The sequence below is a fragment of the Mustelus asterias genome, chromosome 30, assembly GCF_964213995.1.
Source record: "Mustelus asterias chromosome 30, sMusAst1.hap1.1, whole genome shotgun sequence".
Classification (NCBI taxonomy): Eukaryota; Metazoa; Chordata; class Chondrichthyes; order Carcharhiniformes; family Triakidae; genus Mustelus; species Mustelus asterias.
In genome coordinates, this window is record NC_135830.1 from 6,702,106 (window position 1) to 6,728,405 (window position 26,300).

General features: G+C 45.4%; 1 protein-coding gene and 3 non-coding genes across 4 annotated transcripts; all 4 read left to right on the top strand.

Annotated features, from left to right (window-relative positions):
* The first annotated feature begins 371 nt into the window (after positions 1-371).
* On the top strand, positions 372-444 carry trnav-aac (transfer RNA valine (anticodon AAC)). Its single transcript has one exon. It is a non-coding gene; the product is annotated as a tRNA-Val (tRNA).
* Positions 445-5,677: 5,233 nt separating this feature from the next.
* Positions 5,678-5,750, top strand: trnav-aac (transfer RNA valine (anticodon AAC)). The gene has a single exon. It is a non-coding gene; the product is annotated as a tRNA-Val (tRNA).
* Positions 5,751-6,899: 1,149 nt separating this feature from the next.
* Positions 6,900-6,972, top strand: trnav-aac (transfer RNA valine (anticodon AAC)). The gene has a single exon. It is a non-coding gene; the product is annotated as a tRNA-Val (tRNA).
* Positions 6,973-19,657: 12,685 nt separating this feature from the next.
* Positions 19,658-25,412, top strand: LOC144480635 (uncharacterized). The gene is made up of 2 exons (XM_078200229.1): positions 19,658-19,785; positions 23,823-25,412. Exon 2 carries the CDS (start codon positions 24,006-24,008, stop codon positions 25,209-25,211), a length of 1,206 nt encoding a protein of 401 aa, XP_078056355.1. The 5' UTR covers positions 19,658-19,785; positions 23,823-24,005; the 3' UTR covers positions 25,212-25,412.
* The last annotated feature ends 888 nt before the right edge of the window (positions 25,413-26,300 follow it).

Sequence of the window (26,300 nt, forward strand, 5' to 3'; positions counted from 1 at the left end):
TGGATTCGAAACATCCGCCCTTTTCACTCCTTACAGGTGCTGCCAGACATTGGGAGATTTTGCAGCATTTTCTCTTTTCTCATCCGCAGTAATTTGCTTTTATTACTGAGTACAATTGATTGAGATGATTCGAAGAAAAATGAAAATGATGCATTAACGAATGGGCAGAAATCATTGCTCCCTTAGATATTTGCCAGAAGAACGATTTTGAATTTTGATGTTCGGGATAAGTCGCAGAATCAGATTGAAAGTGACGGTTATCTTCCTGAATTCAGTGACAATGGGCTCTCAGTCTCACCATCGGAACCTGCAGCAACACAGCGTAGTTGAACATTGCAGACAGGCAGATTTGCTCCACTGCTATTCAAGCTGTTTCTGTAGTGTAGTGGTTATCGCGTTCGCCTAACACGCGAAAGGTCCCTGGTTCGAAACCAGGCAGAAACATTCATTAAGCTTCCTCATGTCGTGGAAGGGAAAATTGCTTGTTTTCAGTTCGTTGCTCATCATTATCCGATCCTCGATGTGAAAGGCATGTTATCATTAAACTGTTTCTGTGGTGTCGTGGTTATCACATTCGCCTAACAAGCGGAAAGTCGCCGGTTCGAAACCAGGCAGAAACATAGGGTGGCACAGCAGTTAAGACTGCTGCCTCACGGCGCCAGGGTCCCAGGTTCGCTTCCCGGTTTGGGTCACTGTCTGCGCAGAGTCTGCATCTTCTCCCCGTGCCTGCATGGGTTTCCTCCGGGTGCTCCGGTTTCCTCCCACAGTCTGAAAGACATGCTGGCATCACCCTCAAATGCTTTTTGTGGAATAAGAAACGCTTTTTTTGACGCACTGACAGGAAATTTCGATTTTGACACCAGCACTTATTCGCATCTCGTTCAGTCTACAGCAGAATTTAATGGGTTTATCGGTGCAGACTAATATGGTTAATCAGCATCTGAAATATCTGACAGTAGTGTGTGCTCAAAAAGACAGATACAAGTCATACTGTAAGTGAACTAGAGGAAATGACGCACATTTCACACAAGATCTATTTTTAAATCGTTTTTCATCACTGAGAAACAGGAAAAGCCACTCAGACAGACGAGGGAATCGAGGCTCAGTGCGGATCTACTGGACTTTCCGGTAAAGGTCCGGAAGTTATGCGCCTAAATGTTTCAGGCCCATAATTAAAAAGGCTCAAGTGTCACGAACAGATAATTCTTGATTTTTCTCCATTTAAATGCAGTTGACTTTGTTTAAAAGCTGACGATAGTCAATCTCAAATTTGCGATCTGTATTTCCCGGTGATTCGATTCGTTCAGTAGTGTTTCAGGAGATTTTAGTTGTAAGAAGTGCATTAGATTGCAGCTTCTGGAGGAGCGTGTAAAGGAGCTGGAGGGGGAGTTAGAGGAACTCCGCATAATTCGGGAGGTAGAGGTGGAAATTGATGGGAGTTATAAAGAAATAGTAACTCCTAGAAATGAGGCTTGGGTCAATGCCAGGAGGAGGGGTAAGAAGCAATCGGGAGGACAATCCCCTGGGGCGGTTCCCCTCCATAATAGGTTTTCGGTGCTGGAGGCTACAGTTGAGGAGGAATCAACTGAGCATAGAGAGCAGATCTCTGGGGGTGAGCCGAGTGAGAAAGCTCAGGTGGTTAGGGGCTGTAAAAGACTGGGCCTTGTGATTGGGGACTCCACAATTAAGGGGACAGATAGGAGGGTCGGAACTAAAGGTAGGGACTCAGGGTTGGTGTGTTGCCTACCAGGGGCTGGGGTCCGGGATGTGTCTGACAGGGTATTCAGAACTCTTAGGGGGGAGGGAGATAAACCACAAGTTATTGTACATGTGGGGACACATGACATAGGGAGGATAGGGGAAGGGGATATCAGGCAGGGATTTATGGAGTTGGGGTGGAAACTAAAGACCAAGACTGACAGAGTGGTTATCTCTGGACTCTTGCCTGTGCCACGGGATAGTTTAGAGAGGAATAGGGAGAGGGAGGGTTTGAATTCATGGCTGAGGGGATGGTGCAGGAGGGAGGGGTTCAGGTACTTAAGCAATTGGGGCTCGTACTGGGGAAGGTGTGACCTCTATGAGAAGGATGGTCTACACCTGAATCGGAAGGGGACCAATATCCTGGGGGGTAAATTTGCTAAGGCCATGCAGGGAGGTTTAAACTGATTCGGGGGGGGGGGGGGGAGGGATCCTGAGTAGTGGGGCTGAAAGTGAGGGATGCATGGATGGGGACTGCAATGCACGGCATTGCAGAGGTGAGGTGGAGCAGGGTTTGAAATGTGTATACTTCAATGCCAGGAGTATTCGCAATAAAGTGGGTGAACTTGCAGCGTGGATCAGTACCTGGGACTTCGATGTTGTGGCTATTTCAGAGACATGGATAGAGCAGGGGCAGGAATGGATGCTGCAGGTCCCGGGGTTCAAATGTTTTAGTCGAAGTAGGGAAGGAGGTAGAAGAGGGGGAGGGGTAGCATTATTGGTCAGAGATTGTATCACAGTGTCAGAGAGGAGGTTTGATGAGGACTTATCTGTTGAGGTAGTATGGGCGGAGATTAGAAATAGGAGAGGAGAGGTCACCCTGTTGGGAGTCTTTTATAGACCTCCTAAAAGTTCTAGAGAGGTTGAGGAAAGGATTGCGGAGTCAATCCTGCTTAGGAGTGAAAGTAATAGGGCAATTGTTATGGGGGATTTTAACTTTACGAATATTGACTGGAATTGTTATAGCTCTAGCTCGTTAGAGGGGTCAGTTTTTGTTCAAAGCGTGCAGGAAGGTTTTTTGACTCAGTATGTAGACAGGCCAACTAGAGGTGAGGCTATATTGGATCTGGTGCTGGGAAATGAGCCAGACCAGGTGCTAGACTTGGAAGTTGGTGTGCATTTTGGTGATAGTGACCACAATTCGGTTACGTTCACCTTAGTGATGGAAAGGGATAGGCATGAACCTCGGGCCAGTGGTTTTAGCTGGGGGAAGGGTAATTATGAGGCTATTAGGAGAGAATTAGGAAACATAGGTTGGACTAGGAGATTACAGGGACTGGGAACGTCCGACATGTGGAGTTTTTTCAAGGAGCAGCTACTGCGAGTCTGTGATAGGTATGTCCCTGTCAGGCAAGGAGGAATTGGTAGGGCTAGGGAACCGTGGTGCACCAAAAAAGTTTCTTTGTTGGTTAAAAAGAAAAAGGAGGCTTATGTTCGGATGAGACGTGAGCACTCGGGTAGTGCACTAGAAAGCTTTAGATTGGCTAGGAGGGAGTTGAAGAGCGAGCTTAGAAGGGCTAAAAGGGGACATGAGAAGACTTTGGCGGATAGGGTTAAAGAGAATCCTAAGGCGTTCTATAGGTATGTCAAGAACAGAAGGTTGGTTAGGGCAAGTTTAGGGCCAGTTATAGATGGCAGAGGGAAGTTATGTGTGGAACCGGAGGAGATTGGTGAAGCATTGAACCAATATTTCTCTTCGGTGTTCACGCAAGGGGACATGAATATAGCTGAGGAGGACACTGGGTTGCAGGGGAGTAGAATTGACAGTATTACAGTTGATAAGGAGGATGTGCAGGATATTCTGGAGGGTCTGAAAATAGATAAATCCCCTGGTCCGGATGGGATTTATCCAAGGATTCTCTGGGAGGCAAGAGAAGTGATTGCAGAGCCTCTGGCTCTGATCTTCAGGTCGTCGTTGGCCTCTGGTATAGTACCAGAAGATTGGAGGTTAGCGAATGTTGTCCCATTGTTTAAGAAGGGGAACAGAGACTTCCCCGGGAATTATAGACCGGTGAGTCTCACTTCTGTTGTCGGCAAGATGTTGGAAAAAATTATAAGGGATAGGATTTATAGTTATTTGGAGAGTAATGAATTGATAGGTGATAGTCAGCATGGTTTTGTGGCAGGTAGGTCGTGCCTTACTAACCTTATTGAGTTTTTTGAGAAAGTGACCAAGGAGGTGGATGGGGGCAAGGCAGTGGACGTGGTATATATGGATTTTAGCAAGGCGTTTGATAAGGTTCACCATGGTAGGCTTCTGCAGAAAATGCAGATGTATGGGATTGGGGGTGATCTAGGAAATTGGATCAGGAATTGGCTAGCGGATAGGAAACAGAGGGTGGTGGTTGATAGTAAATATTCATCATGGAGTGCGGTTACAAGTGGTGTACCTCAGGGATCTGTTTTGGGGCCACTGCTGTTTGTAATATTTATTAATGACCTGGATGAGGGTATAGTTGGGTGGATTAGCAAATTTGCTGATGACACCAAAGTCGGTGGTGTGGTAGACAGTGAGGAAGGGTGTCGTAGTTTGCAGGAAGACTTAGACAGGTTGCAATGTTGGGCCGAGAGGTGGCGGATGGAGTTTAATGCGGAGAAGTGTGAGGTAATTCACTTTGGTAGGAATAACAGATGTGTTGAGTATAGGGCTAACGGGAGGACTTTGAATAGTGTGGAGGAGCAGAGGGATCTAGGTGTATGTGTACATAGATCCCTGAAAGTTGGGAATCAAGTAGATAAGGTTGTTAAGAAGGCATATGGTGTCTTGGCGTTTATTGGTAGGGGGATTGAATTTAGGAGTCGTAGCGTTATGTTGCAACTGTACACAACTCTGGTGCGGCCGCACTTGGAGTACTGTGTGCAGTTCTGGTCCCCACATTACAGGAAGGATGTGGAGGCTTTGGAGAGGGTGCAGAGGAGGTTTACCAGGATGTTGCCTGGTATGGAGGGGAGATCCTATGAGGAGAGGCTGAGGGATTTGGGATTGTTTTCGCTGGAAAGGCGGCGGCTAAGAGGGGATCTTATTGAAACATATAAGATGATTAGAGGTTTAGATAGGGTGGATAGTGATAGCCTTTTTCCTCTGATGGAGAAATCCAGCACGAGGGGGCATGGCTTTAAATTGAGGGGGGTAGTTATAGGACCGATGTCAGGGGTAGGTTCTTTACCCAGAGAGTGGTGAGGGATTGGAATGCCCTGCCAGCATCAGTTGTAAATGCGCCTAGTTTGGGGGCGTTTAAGAGAGCCGTAGATAGATTCATGGACGAAAAGAAATTGGTTTAGGTTGGAGGTCACAGTGTTTTATTTATTTATTTATTTATTGTAACTGGTCGGTGCAACATCGTGGGCCGAAGGGCCTGTTCTGCGCTGTAATGTTCTATGTTCTATGTTCTATGTTCTGTTGGGCAGTTTTGTTTGCAATTCAGTGATGTTCAATTTCAGAGATATTCAATTCATAATGAAGACATATATGTTAAATATCGCATTGATATTAAATATTGAAACAAATACTGTGTACAATTGTACAATAAGCTTTGATAAAGTGCCATCTGGATTCGAAACATCCGCCCTTTTCATTCCTTACAGGTGCTGCCAGACAATGGGAGATTTTGCAGCATTTTCTCTTTTCTCATCCGCAGTAATTTGCTTTTATTACTGAGTACAATTGATTGAGATGATTCGAAGAAAGATGAAGATGATGCATTAACGAATGAGCAGAAATCATTGCTCCCTTAGATATTTGCCAGAAGAAGGATTTTGAATTTTGATGTTCGGGATAAGTCGTACAATCAGATTGAAAGTGACGGTTATCTTCCTGAATTCAGTGACATGGGCTCTCAGTCTCACCATCGGAACCTGCAGCACCGCAGCGTAGTTGAACATTGCAGACAGGCAGATTTGCTCCAGTGCTATTTCAGCTGTTTCTGTAGTGTAGTGGTTATCACATTCGCCTAACACGCGAAAGGTCCCTGGTTCGAGACCAGGCAGAAACACTCATTGAGCTTCCTCATGTCGCGTAAGGGAAAATTGATTGATTTTTGTTTGTCCCTAATCATTATACGAGCCTCGATGTTAACGGCATGTTCTCATTGCTCTGACGTCACCCTCAAATGCTTTCTGTGAAATAAGAAACGCTTTTTTTTGACGCACTGACAGGAAAATTCGATTTTGACACCGAACACTTATTCGCATCTCGTTCAGTCTACAACAGAATTTAATGGGTTTATAGGTGCAGACTAATATGGTTAATCGCCATCTGAAATATCTGACAGTAGTGTGTGCTCAAAAAGACAGATACAAGTCATACTGTAAGTGAACTCGAGGAAATGGCGCACATTTCACAGAAGAATCTTTTTAAAATCGTTTTCATCACTGAGAAATAGGAAAAGCCACTCAGACAGATGAGGGAATCGAGACTCAGTGCGGATCTACTGGACTTTCCTGTAATCGGCCGGAATTTATGCGCCTGAATGTTTCACGCCCGTAATAAAAAAAGGCTCAACTGTCATGAACAGATCATTCTTGATTCTCCTCCATTTAAATGCAGTTGACTTTGTTGAAAAGCTGACCAGAGTCAATCTCAAATTTGCGATCTGTATTTCCCGGTGATTCGCTTCGTCCTGTTGGTCAGTTATGTTTGTAATTCAGTGATGTTCAGTTTCAGAGATATTCAATTCATAATGAAGACATATGTGTTAAATAAGGCATGGATGTTAAATATTGAAAGAAATACTGTGTACAATTGTACAATGAGCTTTGATAAAGTGCCATCTGGATTCGAAACATCCGCCCTTTTCACTCCTTACAGGTGCTGCCAGACATTGTGAGATTTTGCAGCATTTTCTCTTTTGTCATCCGCAGTAATTTGCTTTTATTACTGAGTACAATTGATTGAGATGATTCGAAGAAAAATGAAAAGGGTGCATTAACGAATGGGCAGAAATCATTGCTCCCTTAGATATTTGCCGAAGAACCGTTTTGAATTTTGATGTTCGGGATAAGTCGCAGAATCAGATTGAAAGTGACGGTTATCTTCCTGAATTCAGTGACAATGGGCTCTCTGTCTAACCATCGGAACCTGCAGCAACACAGCGTAGTTGAACATTGCAGACAGGCAGATTTGCTCCACGGCTATTCAAGCTGTTTCTCTAGTGTAGTGGTTATCACGGTCGCCTAACACGCGAAAGGTCCCTGGTTCGAAACCAGGCAGAAACATTCATTAAGCTTCCTCATGTCGTGGAAGGGAAAATTGCTTGTTTTCAGTTCGTTGCTCATCATTATCCGAGCCTCGATGTGAAAGGCATGTTATCATTAAGCTGTTTCTGTGGTGTCGTGGTTATCACATTCGCCTAACACGTGGAAAGTCACCGGTTCGGAACCAGGCAGAAACATAGGGTAGCACAGTGGCACAGCAGTTAAGACTGCTGCCTCACGGCGCCAGGGTCCCAGGTTCGGTTCCCGGTTTGGATCACTGTCTGCGCAGAGTCTGCATCTTCTCCCCGTGTCTGCATTGGTTTGCTCCGGTTTCCTCCCACAGTCTGAAAGACATGCTGGCATCACCCTCAAAGCTTTTTGTGGAATAAGAAAGGCTTTTTTTGACGCACTGACAGGAAATTTCGATTTTGACACCGAGCACTTATTCGCGTCTCGTTCAGTCTACAGCAGAATTTAATGGGTTTATAGGTGCAGACTAATATGGTTAATCACCATCTGAAATATCTGACAGCAGTGTGTGCTCAAAATGACAGATACAAGTCATACTGCAAGTGAACTAGAGGAAATGACGCACATTTCACACATGATCTATTTTTAAATCGTTTTTCATCACTGAGAAACAGGAAAAGCCACTCAGACAGATGAGGGAATCGAGGCTCAGTGCGGATCTACTGGACTTTCCGGTAAAGGTCCGGAAGCTATGCGCCCAAATGTTTCACGCCCAGAATTAAAAAGGCTCAAGTGTCACGAATAGATCATTCTTGATTTTTCTCCATTTAAATGTCGTTGACTTTGTTTAAAATCTGACGATAGTCAATCTCAAATTTGTGATCTGTATTACCCGGTGATTCGATTCGTTCTGTTGGGCAGTTATGTTTGCAATTCAGTGATGTTCAATTTCAGAGATATTCAATTCATAATGAAGCCATATGTGTTAAATAGTGCATTGATACTAAATAGTGAAACAAATACTGAGTACAATTGTACAATAAGCTTTGATAAAGTGCCATCTGGACTCGAAACGTCCGCCCTTTTCACTCCTTACAGGTGCTGTCAGACATTGGGAGATTTTGCAGCATTTTCGCTTTTCTCATCCGCAGTAATTTGCTTTTATTACTGAGCACAATTGATTGAGATTATTCGAAGAAAGATGAAAATGATGCATTAACGAATGGGCAGAAATCATTGCTCACTTAGATATTTGCCAGAAGAACGATTTTGAATTTTGATGTTCGGGATAAGTCGCAGAATCAGATTGAAAGTAACGGTTATCTTCCTGAATTCAGTGACATGGGCTCTCAGCCTAACCATCGGAACCTGCAGCATCACAGCGTAGTTGAACATTGCAGACAGGCAGATTTGTTGCAGTGCGCTTCAAGATGTTTCTGTAGTGTAGTGGTTATCACGGTCGCCTAACACCCGAAACGTCCCCGGTTCGAAACCAGGCAGAAACACTCATTAATCTTCCTCATGTCGTGGAAGGGAAAATTGCGAGTTTTCAGTTCGTTGCTCATCATTGTCCGAGCCTCGATGTGAAAGGCATGTTATCATTAAGCTGTTTCTGTGGTGTAGTGGTTATCACATTCGCCTAACACGCGGAAAGTCGCCGGTTCGAAACCAAGCAGAAACATATGGCGGCACAGCAGTTAAGACTGCTGCCTCAAGGCACCAGGGTCCCAGGTTTGATTCCTAGTTTGGATCACTGTTTGCGCGGAGTCTGCATCTTCTCCCCGTGCCTGCATTGGTTTCCTCCGGGTGCTCCGGTCTCCTCCCACAGTCTGAAAGACATGCTGGCATCACCCTTAAATGCTTTCTGTGAAATAAGAAACGCTTTTTTTGACGCACTGACAGGAAATCTCGATTTTGACACCAGCACATATTCGCATCTCGTTCAGTCTACAGCAGAATTTAATGGGTTTATAGGTGCAGACTAATATGGTTAATCAGCATCTGAAATATCTGACAGTAGTGTGTGTTCAAAAAGACAGATACAAGTCATACTGTAAGTGAACGAGAGGAAGTGGCGCACATTTCACAGAAGATCTATTTTTAAATCGTTTTTCATCACTGAGAAACAGGAAAAGCCACTCAGACAGATGAGGGAATCGAGACTCAGTGCGGATCTGCTGCACTTTCCTGTAAACATTGGGTTTCGTGAATTTTGTTGTTTCAACTGTGGATGTCGGCTCTGCAACGTTCACATTTGCATCACTTCCAGTGTTTTCCTCAGCTGAGATTCCAGACTCTGTTGTCTCAGTAGCAGAGGCACTGGGCTGTGGTTGTTTTGGACTTTGGTGATCACCTTGGGTTTGTCGATCCTTCTCTGTTTCTGGAGTAAAGTAACTGTCAACGTTTGGTAATTTTTTGAGTTGCTCTTCAAGCTGGTGCTTTCTTTTTCTTTTCTGGTATCTGCTCTTAAATGTTCCCTTCATTGTAAACCTTCTGAAATTTTGTGAGGCCCCTGCGGATTGTGAGGCCCTAAGCTGTAGCTTATTTAGCTTATGCCTAAATCCGGCACTGGGATCACCGTTACTCATCTCTGAAAATAGACAACAGACACGCAGCGTGTTAGAAGGACTAACAACAGCGGAATAATGGCCGAGAGATGGAAATGGGCAATGAATATGGTGATTGGCGGATTTCATTCAAAGGTTCAAAATGGCCGCCCTGTGATCAGGACAATATGTGGAGATGCCGGCGTTGGACTGGGGTAAACACAGTAAGAAGTTTAACAACACCAGGTTAAAGTCCAACAGGTTTATTTGGTAGCTTTTGTGGCTGAGAAAAGGTGTGGCTTTTGCTACCAAATAAACCTGTTGGACTTTAACCTGGTGTTGTTAAACTTATTATCAGGACAATAACCAGAGACAGACAGAGCTTCACCCCCATAGTTCCAGTCTGAACACCAGAAACAGAGGCAGTGATCACTGTCTGCATAAGACCTAGAAACGGAGAAGTTGAAACAGTCAGTGGAATGGTATGAGGTCGAAAGTGACTCCGTCTCTCCGCCCATTTTTACATCTTCAAACAGTCGCTTCCTCGAGAAGGGAATCGTGATTTTTCATAAGTGATCAGAGAGCGCCCTTCCGTGGACAGCAATGCCGCATATTGGAAACAGATACACACACGGTCACCTGCAAAGACTGACACATATCTAGATAATAGAATCATAGAATTTGTACAGAACAGAAAAATGCCATTCGGCCCACCGATCTGTACCGATCACAAGCCTCCCAGGCCCTATTCCCGTAACCTCATACATTTACTCCTCTAATCCTCCTGATACTACGGTCAATTTAGCATAGCCAATCAAACTAACCTGCACATCTTTGGACCGTGGGAGGAAACCGGAGCAGCCGAGGAAACCCACACAGACACGGGGAGAGCAGATACACACACGGCCACGTGCAAAGACCAACACGTGTAAGGATATATAACCATATAGATACATGCCCAGACACTGACATCAATTCTAACGTCCCTCGTTCTAAATCCAGAATTATTCTGTAGATTTCTGACACATTAGTCTGAGTTGCTAACTATGAAAATACACGAATAACTCCAACTCCGTGTTCACTAGAAGCCTCGTATACCGCACAGAATCAACAAAAGCATAGACACAGGGACAAGTAAACACAGTGATCGATTCTCAAACTGACCGACTCAAACATAGACACACAGACAATCACTGAGGAAGATAAACAAACAGATTAACACAGCCACTGACACACTCAAGAGAAGTGCACTCATTGACAATCCCGAAAACGTACTAGCTCCAGAGTAACTTTCTGAACTGGAATTCCCTGGGGTTATGTCAGTGCGGCAATATCATGTTAGATATTCATTGCGATGGAACTGTCCATTTTAACAACAGGAACAGCCAGAAATCTATTCCTCATCAATGGTGATCATTAATTGATGACTCAACAGTGGACACTTTTGGATAATAAGCAATAATGGATGTATTTATTTTAACAGCCAAACACATATCATGTTTAAAGTTTATTTATTAATGTCACAAGTAGGATTACATTAATACTGCAATGAAGTTACTGTGAAAATCCCCTAGTCACCATACTCCGCCACCTGTTCGGGTACACTAAGGGAGAAATTTAGCATGGCAATGCACCTAACCAGCACGTCTTTCAGACTGTGGGAGGAAACTGGAGCAAATCCACACAGACACAGGAAGAACGTGCAAACTCCACTCAGACCCAAGCCAGGAATCGAACCCGAATCCCTGGCGCTGTGAGGCAGCAGTGTGCCACTGTGCCACCGTGCCACCCTGTGTGAGGTCGCTGTAGGTAAGATAGATTCCCCACCCATTCTCGAGGTTGCCAGATCGGATGTTTGGGACACAGGAGGACAACACAAGGAGACTGCTTCAGGTATAGGTGATTAATTCTCCTCTGTTATATTCCACACTCTGTGGAAAGTTGTGGAGTTAATATTATATATAATTCAGAAATAATGAGGAGATGCTTTATCCGATTAAACCCGTTTTGTAAATTCCATTTGAAATCAATTGCATAAATAAATATATGCTTACGTTGAAAACTATATTGGGAAGCTATATCCAATACTTCATGCCATTGGGTCAGTGAAACGTTGTTACCTAACGCAAACTGTACATGGATTCCACAGAAACGCCTTCTTCAAATGGGGATTGGACAATGACTTGAAAGGGAGAAAAATCAGCTTCATGGAATGAGAGGAGGAAATTGAAATGAGAACAAAGAACAGTGCAGCACAGGAACAGGCCCTTCGGCCCACCAAGCCCACACCGACACGTCAATTTGGTAGCTCGTCATAATATAACTGGCAGAGGCATGGTGGGTCGAAGGGACTCTTATTGTTCTCTGCCATTGTCAACTATATTCAATCATTGCAACAATCTGAGGTCCCTATCTGCTTCAAGAAGACGACCATCATCCCGGTACCTAAGAAAAATCAAGCAGCGTGCCTTAATAACTATCGGCCGGTGGCTCTGACATCCATCATTATGAAGTGCTTTGAAAGGTGTGTCATGGCACGAATCAATTGCAGCCTCCCGGACTACCTGGATCCACTACAGTTGCCTACCGCCGCAACAGGTCCACAGCAGACGGCATTTCCGTGGCCTTGCACTCAACCCTGGATCACCTAGATAACAAGGACACACTCCTATTTATTGACTATAGTTCAGACTTCAACACTATTATTCCCACGAAACTCATCTCCAAACTCCGTGACCTGGACCTCGGCACCTCCTCTGTGACTGGATCCTGAACTTCCTAACTCACAGACCACAATCTGTAAAGATAGGCAACAACACCTCCTCCACGATCATCCTCAACACCGGTGCCCCACAATGCTGTGTTCTCAGCCCCCTACTATACTCCTTATATACCTATGACTGTGCGGCCAAATTCCCCTCCAATTCGATTTTCAAGTTTGCTGACGATGCCACCGTAGTGGGTCAGATCTCAAACAATGATGAGAAAGAGTACAGGAATGAGGTAAAGAATCTGGTGAACTGGTGCAGCAACAATAATCTCTCCCTCAATGTCAAATAAATGAAGGAGATTGTCATCGACTTCAGGAAGCGTAAAGGAGAACATGTCCCTGTCTATATCAACAGGGACGAAGTAGGAAGGGTCGGGAGCTTCATGTTTTTAGGTCTCCAGATCACCAACTATCTGTCCTGCTCCCCCCATGACGACACTATAGTTAAGAAAGCCCACCAACACCTCCACGTCCTCAGAAGACGAAGGAAATTTTGCATGTCAGCTACGACTCTCACCAACTTTTACAGATGTACCATAGAAAGCATTCTTTCTGATTGTATCACAGCTTGCTATGGCTCCTGCTCTGCCCAAGACTGCAAGGAACTACAAAAGGTCGTGAATGTGCCCAATCCATCACACAAACCAGCCTCCCATCCATTGACTCTGTCTACACTTCCCGCTGCCTCGGCAAAGCAGCCAGCATAATTAAGGACCCCACGTCCCCGGACATTCTCTCTTTCACCTTCTTCCTTCGGGAAAAAGATACACAAGTCAGGTCTCGTACCAACCGACTCAAGAATAGCTTCTTCCCTGCTGCTGTCAGACTTTTGAATGGACGTACCTTGCGTTAAGTTGATCTTTCTCTGCACCCTAGCTCTGACTGCAACACTGCAAAGTGCACACTCTCATTTCCTTCTCTATGAACGGTATGTTTTGTCTGTATAGCGCGCAAGAAACAATACTTTTCACTGTACATGTGACAATAATAAATCAAATCAAATCAAAATCATTCTTGGATCAATATGTCGACAGCAGTCCCAATGAGTGTTGCAACATTTCAAGAGATTCTCATTGGGTCCTACAGACGCCAGCAGTTTCTGTAGTGTAATGGTGGTTGCATTCGCCTCACACACGGAAAATCCCTCGTTCAAAACCATGCCAAAATATTATTAAAATTTGTTCGTTAAGGGTGAGGCAAGTTTACATGATTGAAATTTGTTGCTGAACATTATCCGAAACTCAATATTAAAGCCATGTTATCTTTGCTCTGACCTCGGCCTCAAAATCTTTCAGCAAAATCAGAGATCTTGTATTTTTATGACGCAATGAGAGGAAATAGATGCTGCTGTTTTGACACCATGGACATATCAGCAACTCATTCAGTCCACAACAGAATTTAATGGCTTTGTTGATGCAGACTAACAAAGTGAATCATCACCTGAACCATGTCTAATAGGATTGTGTGCTCAAAAAGGCAGACACAAGTGAAACTGTAACTGAACTAGAGGAAATGGCGCACATTGCGTGGAACCATTATTTAACATCGTTCTTCAGAGTAAACAAAGAGGGAAAACCACTCAGAAAGAGGCAGCTCAATGTTCGTGATTTGTCATTGCTGCTGTTCCAGATGTTGTTCAATGTAGATTCAAGTTTAGAGAAAGGAATGGAAATGAGTCCTCAGAACTGCTCACTGTCCCTGGAGGGTAATGGTTACTTGAATTTCTCAAACATCGTGGTTTGTAAAGACATTGTTATTTCATCTCCAGTATTAGTCAGAATGGGCTATATTCTCCACGTGATAGGGCTGGAATTATCTGTGTGGGTGTGTGTCTATGAATGAAGATGTCTGTCTGGGTGTGGGTGTGTATCTATGTTTGCCCATGTCTGTGTAAGAGACGGGGAGAGAGAGTGTGTTTGGATCTCTGTGTTTGGATATCTGTATGTGCTGCTCCTTCTTAGGTGGTTCCTCTCAAAGGTTTCTCTCCAGGTGATTTGAATAGAATTATTCAGAGAATCTTCATCCTGGGTGAATCCATAGGCTGATCATGTGCTGTGTAAAACCTGACATCCACACCACCAGACCCCACTTTTCCTGGAACAACATGGTGTTTGCTGCTTTCCTGATCCTTCCTTTCCCCTCCCTTTTCAATTATATCACTTCTCATTATTCTGAATTTCAGAGAGGACAGACTCATCCCACTGAACGTCCTCCAAGGACAACCGCCTCATCTCAGGAATCAATCCAGTGAAATTTAGTTGCACATGGACAGTGAGCAAATAGAACAAAGACCAAAAGAGGGAAATAGATGGAGACACAGACAAAGACTGTTAGAGTGAAAGAGACTGAGCGAGAGTTACAGTCATAGTCATACAGTGCAGAAAACACCCTTCGACCCATCGAGTCTGCACCAACAATAGCTACCACTAAACCCCATGCTAATCCTATTTTCCAGCACTTGTCCCATATCCTTACCTGAATGCTATAATATTTCAAGTGCTCATCCAAATACTTTTTAAAGGTTGTTAAGTTTCCAGCCTCCACTACCTTCCCAGGCAGTTTATTACAGATTCCCACCACCCTCTGATTTTTTTTTTCTCAACTCCCCTCTGAATCTCTTGCCCGACACCCTAAAACTATGTCCCCTCATGATTGACCCCTCAACCAAGGGTTCTACTCACCCGGTCCATATCCTTCATAATCTTATTCACCACAGTCATGTCCCCCTCAGCCTTCTCTGCTCTAAACACTCCAAACCTATCCAGTCTCCTTATAGCTCAAATGTTCCATCCCAGGCAACATCCTGGTGAATCTCCTGTGTACCCCCTCTAGTGTAATCACACCCTTCCTATAGTGAGGTGACTAGAACTGCACATGGTACTCCAGCTGTGGCCTAACCAACATTCTGTACAGCTCCAACATTATCTCTTTGTTCTTATACTGTATGTCACGACTGATAAAAGCAAGTGTCTCATATGCCTTCTTATCTATTCTATTCGCCTGCTCTGTTACCTTAAGTGAATAAGTACCCCAAGATCCATCTGCTCCTCTGATTCTACCTCGTGTCCTTCCATTCATTAATTATTTATTGTCTTGTTACTTCTTCCAAAGTGCATCACTTTGCACTTGTCAAGATTAAATAGCATATTTTTTTATTCATTTGTGGGACATGGGCATCGCTAGCTGGCCATCCCTAGTTGCCCTTGAGAAGGTGGTGGTGAGCTAACTTCTTGAATCGCTGCAGCTCGTGTGCTGTGGGTTTACCTACAATGCAGTAAGGGAGGGAATGCCAGGATTTTGACCCAGCGACTGTGAAGGAATGGTGATATATTTCGAAGTCTACCACTGTTCTGCCCATCTGACCAACCCAACTATATCTTGCTGCAACCTACGACAGAGTGGGGTAGACTCTAAAAGGACCCTGGGTCTCTGGAATACTCGTCCAGTAACAATCCCACCATGCACATTGGTAGATGTATCAATTGGTTTAATAATTTTATATATTAACCCTGTAGTTCTGACCGTAATTGGATGACAAAATACAATTTTCTGTTGAACTTTATCTCCTTCCCATGGCGGTGCTCTTACCCAGCATTCGCAGCGAGAGAGAATGTGCCGTATTGTCACAATAGCAGCCGCTTGCGCAGGCGCAGTACCTGATTCCGAGTAGAGCATGCGCTGTGTGGATTCGGACTGGCCCATGCGCAGTGTGGTGCTGGAGCTGCAGGGAGGCGGGGAAGTGGGTGCAGGGGCTTCAGAAACAGCCAGTGGAGGAGGCCTCAAACCCAGAATAAGAAACCCCCCGGGCCCGAGTTTGCACCGACCCGGGGGGTAATTGCAGCACCTCTACAATCGGGGAGGTGGTGGTGATATCAGTGACACAGCCTAATGTTCTGGGGACAGGTTCAAATCCCATCATGGAGCTGGGGGGGATTTAATTAGAATTCATAAAACGCTGGAAAATCTGGAATATAATTCTCCTCGTGTCTGTGTGGGTTTCCTCCGGGTGCTCCGGTTTCTTCCCACAGTCCAAAGATGTGCGGGTTAGGTTGATTGGCCAGGTTAAAAATTGCCCCTTAGAGTCCTGGGATGCGTAGGTTAGAGGGATTAGTGGGTAAATATGTGGGGATAGGGCCTGGGTGGGATTGTGGTCGGTGCAGACTCGATGGGCCGAATGGCCTCCTTCTGCACTGTAGGGTTTCTATGGCTTCTATGATAATTTCACTTGAGTAACCATTACAGCTGTGAACAATTTTAAAAACCCACCCTGTTTATTCATGAGAATCTGCTGTGTTTCCATAGACTTGTCAACATGCAATTCAGCCTCGAACTGCCCTCCTCAGGGGCAGGAAATAAATGCTGGTCTTGGCAATAAAACCCACATCACATGAAATAGTGAAGGAGAAACACTGATCGACTTGGGTTAATGGCTGTCATCTTTCTCGGGGGCAGGACACAGGCACGGTTATCACTGTCCCTGTGAGAAAATGTGAATTTCTATCCTGGACTGACATTGATGGATTTTGGAGTCTCCTTTTCCAAAGGGTGAGAAGGGGAGGATTTACACACAGTAAACTCAAACCAAGAGAAATATTTGCTTCAATTTTTAACTTTGGACTTTTTCTTACAGGAGATTAGAAGTGCAGGAGTGGAAGGGAGAAAACTCAAACCAAACATTGCATCAGGATCTGACACTATCACCTAAATTATTGTAATCTCAATATCATTGGGTTTTGAACATGGAAGGGGAAAGCACGGTTAACAGTGGAGAGAAACCGTACACCTGTTCTGTGTGTGGACGAACATTTAGCCGATCATCTGGCCTGTTGAAACATAAATGCAGTCACAACAAGGAGAAACAATGGAAATGTGGAGACTGTGGGAAGAGATTCAGATTCCCATCTGAACTGAAAACTCATCGACACAATCACACTGGAGAGAGACCATTCACCTGCTCTGAGTGTGGGAAGGGATTCACTACCTCATCCATCTTGCTGACACACCAGCGAGTTCACACTGGGGAGAGACCGTTCACCTGCTCCAAGTGTGGGATGGGATTCGTTTGTTCATCCCACCTGCTGAAACACCGGTGGGTTCACACTGGGGAGAGGCCATTCAACTGTCATGAGTGTGGGAAGGGATTCGCTACCTCATCAATCCTGCTGACACACCAGAGAGTTCACACTAGAGAGAGACCATTCAGATGCTCTGATTGTGGGAAGGGATTCCCTACCTCTTCTATCCTGCTGAAACACCAGCGAGTTCACACTGGAGAGAGGCCGTTCACCTGCTCTGATTGTGGGAGGGGCTTCAGTCAGTCATTCATCTTGTTGAAACACCAGCGAGTTCACACTGGGGAGAGGCCATTCACTTGCTCCAGTTGTGGGAAGGGATTTATTGATTCATCCACCCTGCAGAGACACCAGCGAGTTCACACCGGGGAGAGACCATTCACCTGCTCTGATTGTGGTAAGAGATTCAGTCAATCATCCAACCTGGTAAAGCACCAGCGAATTCACACTGGGGACAGGCCATTCACCTGCTCCGTGTGTGGGAAGGGATTCACTCAGTCACCTCACCTGCTGAAACACCAGCGTGTTCACGAATGACTGCAAGGACTGGAGTTTGCTCTTAATCACATCAAGGTCCTGACTATTTTCATTGGTGTCTCTTTCTGCTGATAAATCCTAGCCCAGTTGGAAGGTTTATATTTTGGGTGGACAAGCTTTATGTTCAACACAGTGTGATGAATGCTTTTAATACCTCAAACATGTTAGTTCCATTTGAAGGGCTTCCCCCTCTCCCGTCTCCTCCATCCTCACCTCCAACAAGTGTGAGGAGCTCATGGAGCTTCTTTGTCACCAAGATTGAGACAATCTGATCAGCTGCCTCTGCTCCTTCCCTCTCTTCCATTCGCCCACCGGGCCAAACTGTCTTTAAATTTCCTTCTGGCCTGACTCCTGAACTCATAAATACAAACAGGGAGTGCTGTAAAAACACAGCGGGTCTGACAGCACCTCTGGTGAGAGAAACAGATTTAATGTTTTGGGAGGCACGGTAGCACAGTGGTTAGCACTGCTGCTTCACAGCGCCAGGGACCCAGATTTGATTCCCGGCTTGGGTCACTGTCTGTGTGGAGTTTGCACGTTCTCCCCGTGTCTGCGTGGGTTTCCTCTGGGTGCTCTGGTTTCCTCCCACATTCTGAAAGACGTGCTGGTTAGGCGCATTGACCCGAACAGCTTGTCTGGACTTGCAGAATCTCACTGGCTGTCCTGTCTAGAGACAATACACATCTCTTTAACGTGTGCTTAATGCTCCCTCCATTCACACTGTTTGTACCTTTAAGACTTGATTATCTGTAAAGACTGCATTCCAATCATTATTCTGTAAATTGAGTTTGTGTCTCTGTATGCCCTGTTTGTGAGCATTTCTCCACTCCACCTGACGAAGGGGCAGCGCTCCAAAAGCTAGTGGCATTTGCGACCAAATAAACCTGTTGGACTTTAACCTGGTGTTGTTAAACTTCTTACTGTCTTTACCCCAGTCAACGCCGGCATCTCCACATCATGGATTCAGTTCTCCAGCTCCTGTCTGCAGACTGACAATAAAACCAATGGCTCTTATTGGGGGTGTTGGGGCCTCCAGCGGGTGTTTGTGAATCCTCCCCGCCCACCTCCCAAGGTTTCCTTCCTTCCCAGAGATCAGAGTCCTCATTGAGTTGAGGACAAAGTGTAACCTCTTATTTATTTTGCACATTCTCCTCGTGTCTGTGTGGGTTTCCTCCGGGTCCTCCGGTTTCCTCCCACAGTCCAAAGATGTGCGGGTTAGGTTGATTGGCCATGCTAAAAATTGCCCCTTAGTGTCCTGGGATGCGTAGGTTAGAGGGATTAGTGGGTAAATATGTAGGGATATGGGGGTTGGGCCTGGGTGGGATTGTCGTCGGTGCAGACTCGATGGGCTGAATGGCCTCTTTCTGTGCTGTAGGGTTTCTAAGATTTCTAAGATTTCTTATTGTCCCCCTCCCCCATCCTCTGATGTGAACCATCCTCCAGTGGCTGAGCCAGGATGGGGCCGTTAACCTGGGCCTGTTCCCGGGAGGGAGGGAGGGAGGGAGAAGCCCCGCAGCTGCAAACCAGGGAGCTGACAATGATTCTGAAGGGTTTGCGGATCCACAAAGTGTTTCCAAATCCTCCCAGCCACCGCCTAACGCTGACTCCGCTTCTCCGGGACAAACAAGCGCCAAGGCCAGCAATGACCTGCGCATGCTCCACATCACAATGCCCGGGGATTGATTGACGGCAGCTCCGGACCAATAGGAAGAGGGGGCGGGGCTGGTCCCCCAACCAATCGGAGTGAATGAGGGGCGGGACTGGAGGACCGAGCGGGAGCGGCTGGTCCTCCAACCAATCGCACTGAATGAGGGCCCGGACCAATAGGAAGAGTTCCCTATTCTTTGCATGGGAGAGATGCACATGCGCAGTAAGCAACGGCGTTCGCAGTGTGGGTGACAGCAACTGGAGAGAAGTTCCTCTTTCTCATCAGCAGCCGGTAAGGATGCAGAAATATAGAGGGAGCAATGGAAGCGGCGGATGGACGTAGAAGGTTTCTAAATATCTGGTGAAGGCCTCAAACCTCGAATATGAGCCCGTAGGTCCCGTGTTTGCAGCTTCAGGTCTTTGTCCCGAGACGAAGCTCAGGTTAACGGCAGCCATCTTGATTCAGCGGGGAGCAGAGCGCACGCGTTGGTGTCTTGGTGACGCAACTGTGAGTGGGCGGGTCTTTGTGTTTCTGCTCCCACCGGGTCCTAATGCACCCACCGGGTCCTAATGCATACCAACAATGAGCAATAGATTTTCAAACAGCTTCACCCACTCCCAGGCTGCACCTCACGTTTGCAGCCGAGAGAAGTTTATGGGTCATGTACATATTCAGTGTGAGAGGTTGCATCCCAGAGTACTTACATGAAGCGGTTACAAGGCTTTTGTACTCGTTGGAGTTTAGAAGGTTGAGGAGGAATTCATTGAAACTTACAGGATACGGCGAGGCCTGGACAGAGTGGACGTGGAGAGGATGTTTCCACGAGTAGGAAAAACTAGAACCAGAGGCACAACCTCAGACTAAAGGGACGATCCTTTAAAACAGAGATGAGGAGGAATTTCTTCAGCCAGAGAGTGGTGAATCTGTGGAACTCTTTGCCGCAGAAGGCTGTGGAGGCCAGGTCATTGAGTGTCTTTAAGATAGAGATAGATAGGTTGTTGATTAATAAGCAGATCAGGGGTTATGGGGAAAAGGTAGGAGAATGGGGATCAGAAAAATATCAGCCATGATTGAATGGTGGAGCAGATTCAATGGGCCGAGTGGCCCAATTCTGCTCCTATGTCTTATCGCCTTTTCGTAACAGTTCAGCCCCAGGCTCCTCATGTTTACATAGAAGCGGAAGTAGACCATTCAGCTCTTTGAGCATTCCCTGCCATTCATTATAGTCATGGCTGATCCTCAAATTCAATACCCTAATCCCACCCCCCACCCCATAATATCCCTTTAGCCCCAAGAGATATATCTAATTGAAATCAGGCTCTACTTCCACTTTTGAGGAACGGAGATCCAAAGATTCATGACCCACTGAGAGAAAAACATCTCATCTCTGTCTCTTTGGGCAGCACTGTTTTTTAAATAGTGACCGCAAGATTCTCCCAAAAGAGTAAACAACAGTTCTAACAAGTTTTTAGAAGGTATTTTGAGAGACAGGATCTACAGGCATTTAGAGACACAAGGACTGATTAGAGATAGTCATGTGAGTGACATTTAGAGACAGTATGGCTTTGGAGTGGAAAATCATATCTCTCAAATTTGATTGAGTTTTTTGAAGGAGTAACCAAGAAGGTAGATGAGGACAGTGCAGTTGATGTTCTCTACATGACCTTTAGCAAGGCCTTTGACAAGATACCACATGGTAAGTTGTTGCATAAGGTTAAATCTCTCGGGATCCAGGGTGAGGTAGCCAAATAGGTACAAAATTGGCTTGATGACAGAACAAGTCTCACAACACCAGGTTAAAGTCCAACAGGTTTATTTGGTAGCACAAGCCACAAGCTTTCAGAACACTGCCCCTTCATGACAGAAGACAGAGGATGGTTGTAGAAGATTGTTTTTCAAACTGGAGGCCTGTGACCAGCGGTGTGCCTCAGGGATTGGTGCTGCGTCCACTGTTATTTATCATTTATATTAATGATGTGGATGAGAATTTAGGAGGCATGGTTAGTAAGTTTGCAGACACCAGGATTGTGGTATAGTGGACAGTGAAGAAGATTATCTCTGATTGCAACGGAATCTTGATCAATTGGGCTGACGAATGCCAGATGGAGTTTAATTTAGATAAATGCGAAGTGATGCATTTTGGTAGATCAAACCAGGGCAGGACTTACTCAGTTAATAGTAGGGCATTGGGGGGAGTTATAGAACAAAGAGATCTAGGGTAACAGATTCATAGCTCCTTGAAAGTGGAGTCACAGGTGGACAGAGTGGTGAAGAAGGCATTCGGCATGCTTGGTTTCATTGGTCAGAACATTGAATCCAGGAGTTGGGACGTCTTGTTGAAGTTGTACAAGACATTGGTAAGGCCACACTTGGAATACTGTGTGCAGTTCTGGTCACCCTATTATAGAAAGGATGTTATTAAATGAGAAAGAGTGCAGAAAAGATTTACTAGGATGCGAACAGGACTTGATGGTTATAAGGCGAGACTGGATAGACTGGGACTTTTTTTTCTGGAGCGCAGGAGGCTGAGGGGTGAACTTATAGCGGTCTATAAAATAATGAGGGACATAGATCAGCTAGATAGTCAATATCTTTTACCAGAGGTAGGGGAGTCTAAAACTAGAGGTCATAGGTTTAAGGGGAGAGATAAAAAGAGTCGAGAGGGGCAATATTTTCATACAGAGGGTGGTGAGTGTCTTGAACAAACTGCCAGAGGTAGTAGTCGAGGCGGGTACAATTTTGTCTTTTGAAAAGCGTTTAGACAGTTACATGGGTATGATGGGTATAGAGGGATATGGGCCAAATGCGGGCAATTGGGACTAGCTTCGGGGTTAAAAAAAGGGGCGGCATGGACAAGTTGGGCTGAAGGGCCTGTTTCCATGCTATAAACCTCTATAACTTCTCTCCACATCCAAGACCTTTCAGGATGTGAAAGGTTTAAATTAAGTTGCCTCTTACTCTTTTAAACTCGAGCAGAAGCTAAACTCGAGCAGAGACTGTCTCACTGCTCCTCATCAGACAATCCACCTATTCCAGGTGTTAGTCGACTAAACCTTCTATGAACTTCTTCTAATGCACTTATATTTTTCCTTAAATAAGGAAATCGATAATGTAGACATTGCTCCAGATACAGACTCACCGTGTGCAACTGAAACATAACTTCCCTGCTTTTACTCCATTCCCCTCATAACAAATGATAGCTTTCTGAATTACTTGTACCTGTATTTTCTATCGTGATGGATTTTGGATATTTTTTGTTACAGGGGGTTAGAAAGGAAGGATTTGCACACAACAAGCTCAAACCAAGAGAAAATGTTGTCTCTTCTGATCTGGGCTTTCTGAATGGGATAAGTAGGGAGATGTGAATGGAATGTTTCCACTTGTTGGTTTTTACTTTACTGGGAACCATGAACAGACAACAAATAAATCAGACAGGAAAATAGGAGATGTTTCTTTCTTCAGACAGTTGTTAGAATATGGAACTCACTGCGACTGGAAGTGGTTGACTCAAATACTTTAGATGCTTTCAAAAGGAAAATATATGAGCCTATGAGAGAAAAGGGATTGGAAAAATCAACTGAAAAGCTGAGATGTGGTGATCAGAATGAGAGGAGACTCATGTGGAGTGTAAACTCCAGTACAGACTCGATAAACCGAATGGCCTGTTTGTGTATTGTCACAGACAGAACAAACAATTCTCCTTCCCTGTTCAAAGACAATAACAATCAGCTCCTAATGATCCGAGTGACTGTCAGATCTCAACGTGATGTTTGGTTTGTGTTTTCTTGCTGTAAATCCTCCTTTCCAATATCCTGCAAAGGGAATTTACAAAAGTCACCACTGTCAGTCCAGGACAGATATATTCATAGAATTCCACAGCTCGGAAGGAGGCTATTTGGCCCATCAAGTCAACTCTCCGACAGAGCATCCCACCAAGGCCCCAACAACATAACCCAACTTATTTACCCCACTAATCTCCCTAACCTACACACCCTGGGGGGAAAATGGATAATTTAGCATAGCCAGTCCACCTAACCTGAATATCTTTGGACTGTGGGAGAAAACCGGAGCACCTGGAGGAAACCCACGCAAACAAGTGGAGAATGTGCAAACTCCACACAGCAGCGCTCCGAAAGCTAGTGGCGTTTGCTACCAAATAAACCTGTTGGACGTTAACCTGGTGTTGTTAAACTCCTTACTGTGTAAACTCCACACAGACAGGTAACCACGGCCGGAATCGAACCCAGGTCCCTGGCGCTGTGAGGCAGGAGTACTAACCACTGTGCCACCGTGCCAGCGACGTAATTCTTTGTAAACTTATTTTACAGGAAATAGAAGAGGAGGATTTGCAGTCTGGACAAACAAATCTCACGTCAGACAGAGTCAATCAATTCATTGGGATTTGAAGATTTGTGCATCTGAAGGGATTTAATTGACCATCTCAGTTGGAAACTGGTGAGAATCTGTTTCCTTGCTCCTCCTGTGGGGAGGGATTGATACAGCTGGAAAACATGCTGACACGACAGCGAGCTCGCAACAGTGAGAGTTCATTCACCTGCTCCGTGTGTGGGAAGAAATTCATGTGTTCGTCCAACCTGCTGGCTCACCAACTCGATCACATTATTCAGAAGCCTCTTCAAAGCTCTGACTCTGGGCAAAGCATTGAAACCTCTGAGGAACAGGCCCAACACCAGCTCCTTCACACTGATGAGAGACCGTTCAGCTGCTCCCACTGCGGGAAGAGGTTCAGCCAGTCCTCCCGCCTTGCAGAGCACCAGCTCCTTCACACACACGAGAGACCGTTCAGCTGCTCTCACTGTGGAGAGTCGTTCAGCGACTCAGTGCATCTCACTGAGCACCAACAAGTTCACACCAAGGACAGGCCATTCAGCTGCTCCCAGTGTGGGAAGAGATTCACTCAGTCCTCCCACTGCACCGTTCACCAACAGATTCATTTTCAGAAGAGACATTTTAAATGCTTTAAATGTGAGAAGACCTTCAAAAGAAGGATTAGTCTGCTGAGACACCAGGGCACTCACACTGGGGAGAGGCCATACGTTTGCCCTGTGTGTGGGAAAGCATTTACTTGTTTGCAGCATCTGCTGAGTCACCGGCCTATTCACACCGGGGAGAAGGCATTCATCTGCTCCGTGTGTGGGAAGGCTTTCACGGAGTCATCCAGCCTCCGGAGACACCGCCGCATTCACACAGGAGAGAAGCCGTTCTCCTGCTCCATTTGTGGCAAAAGATTTGCTCAGATTTCCTCCTGCAATCAACACCAACACATTCACTCTGATCAGAGACCTTTTCAATGCTCAGAATGCAATAAGACCTTTAAAAGAAGTGATGATCTGCTGAAACACAAACGCATTCACACCGGGGAGAGGCCGTTCCTGTGCTCCGTGTGTGGAAAGGGATTCGCTCAGTCGTCTGGCCTGCTGAGACACCAACGCATTCACACCGGGGAGAAGCCGTTCACCTGCTCTGTGTGTGGGAAGGGATTCACTGATTCATCCTATATGCTGAAACACCAGCGAGCTCACACTGCGACAGAACCATTCACCTGCTCCCTGTGTGGGAAGGGATTCACTGATCCATCCCGCCTGCAGAGACACCAGCGAGTTCACACTGGGGCAAAACCTTTCAACTGCTCCATGTGTGGGAAGGGATTTAATCAGTATTACAGCCTGCTGAAACATAGACGACTTCATGTGTGACCGGCAAAGTTGGATTCTGTTGTTTCTGCGCCCTGAGATAAACAATAACAATTGGATGAATAGGGGAGGCAGTGGCACAGTGGAATTATCACTGGACTCAGGGTAAGGCTCTGGGGACCCAGGTTCAAATTCCACCACAGTCGATGGTGAAATTTGTATTCAATTAAAATCTTCAATTAAAAGTCTAATGACAAACCTCAACCTTTAATCAATTGTCGTAAAAACCCATTTGATTCAGTAACGCCCTTTAGAAAAGGAAACCTGCCGTCCTTACCTGGTCTGGCCTACATGTGACTCCAGACCAGCAATGTGGTTGACTCTCAAATACCCTCTGAAATGGAGGGCAGTTAGGGATGGGAAAGAAATGCTGGCCCAGCAAGTGACGCCTACATTCCGTAAAAATGAACTTAAAAAAGTTCCTCAGTATCTCAGTAACCTCCTCCAGCCCCACAACACTCTGTGTAAATACAAGTTGTTGATGATTATGCCCTGAGATAGATAACGTGAACCCGATTCCCCTCGTCCACCAACTCGACAACTTCTTCACAAAAAGTAAAGCACATGGGATTGGGGCTGTTGTACTGAGATGGGGAGAAAACTGATTGGCAGACAGGAAACAAAGAGTAGGATTAAACGGGTCTTTTTCCAACTGGCAGGCAGTGACTATTTGGGTAACGCAGGATCAGTGCTGGGGCCTCGGTTACTCACCTGCCATGGGTCTTGTTTTTTTCCCCCTGTTTATTATGCATCATTTTTAAATTGTTGCTTCCTAAGAATCTAATTTAAAACCATGAATAATCTCAAACCACTTTTGGAAAATCTGTGACTCTCTGATCAAGAATCTTACTGACTACTGCATACCATTCTGGTCACCGTATTATTAAAAAAAATATCCAGGCACTGGAAAGGGTGCAGAGAAGATTTTAATGATGAGATTTTAATGTAGAAGGCAGCTCACCACCACCTTCTCAAGGGCAATCAGGGATTAGCCATAAATGCTGGCCAAGCCAGCAATGCCCACATCCCATAAATGATTTTCAAAACGTGTGTGGTTTTTTTATCAGGAAAGGATTGACAGGCTAGTTCTTC

Excerpts from the sequence above, each read along its gene's own strand:
- LOC144480635 (XM_078200229.1), top strand. The coding sequence starts at position 24,006 with ATGCTGACACGACAGCGAGCTCGCAACAGTGAGAGTTCATTCACCTGC.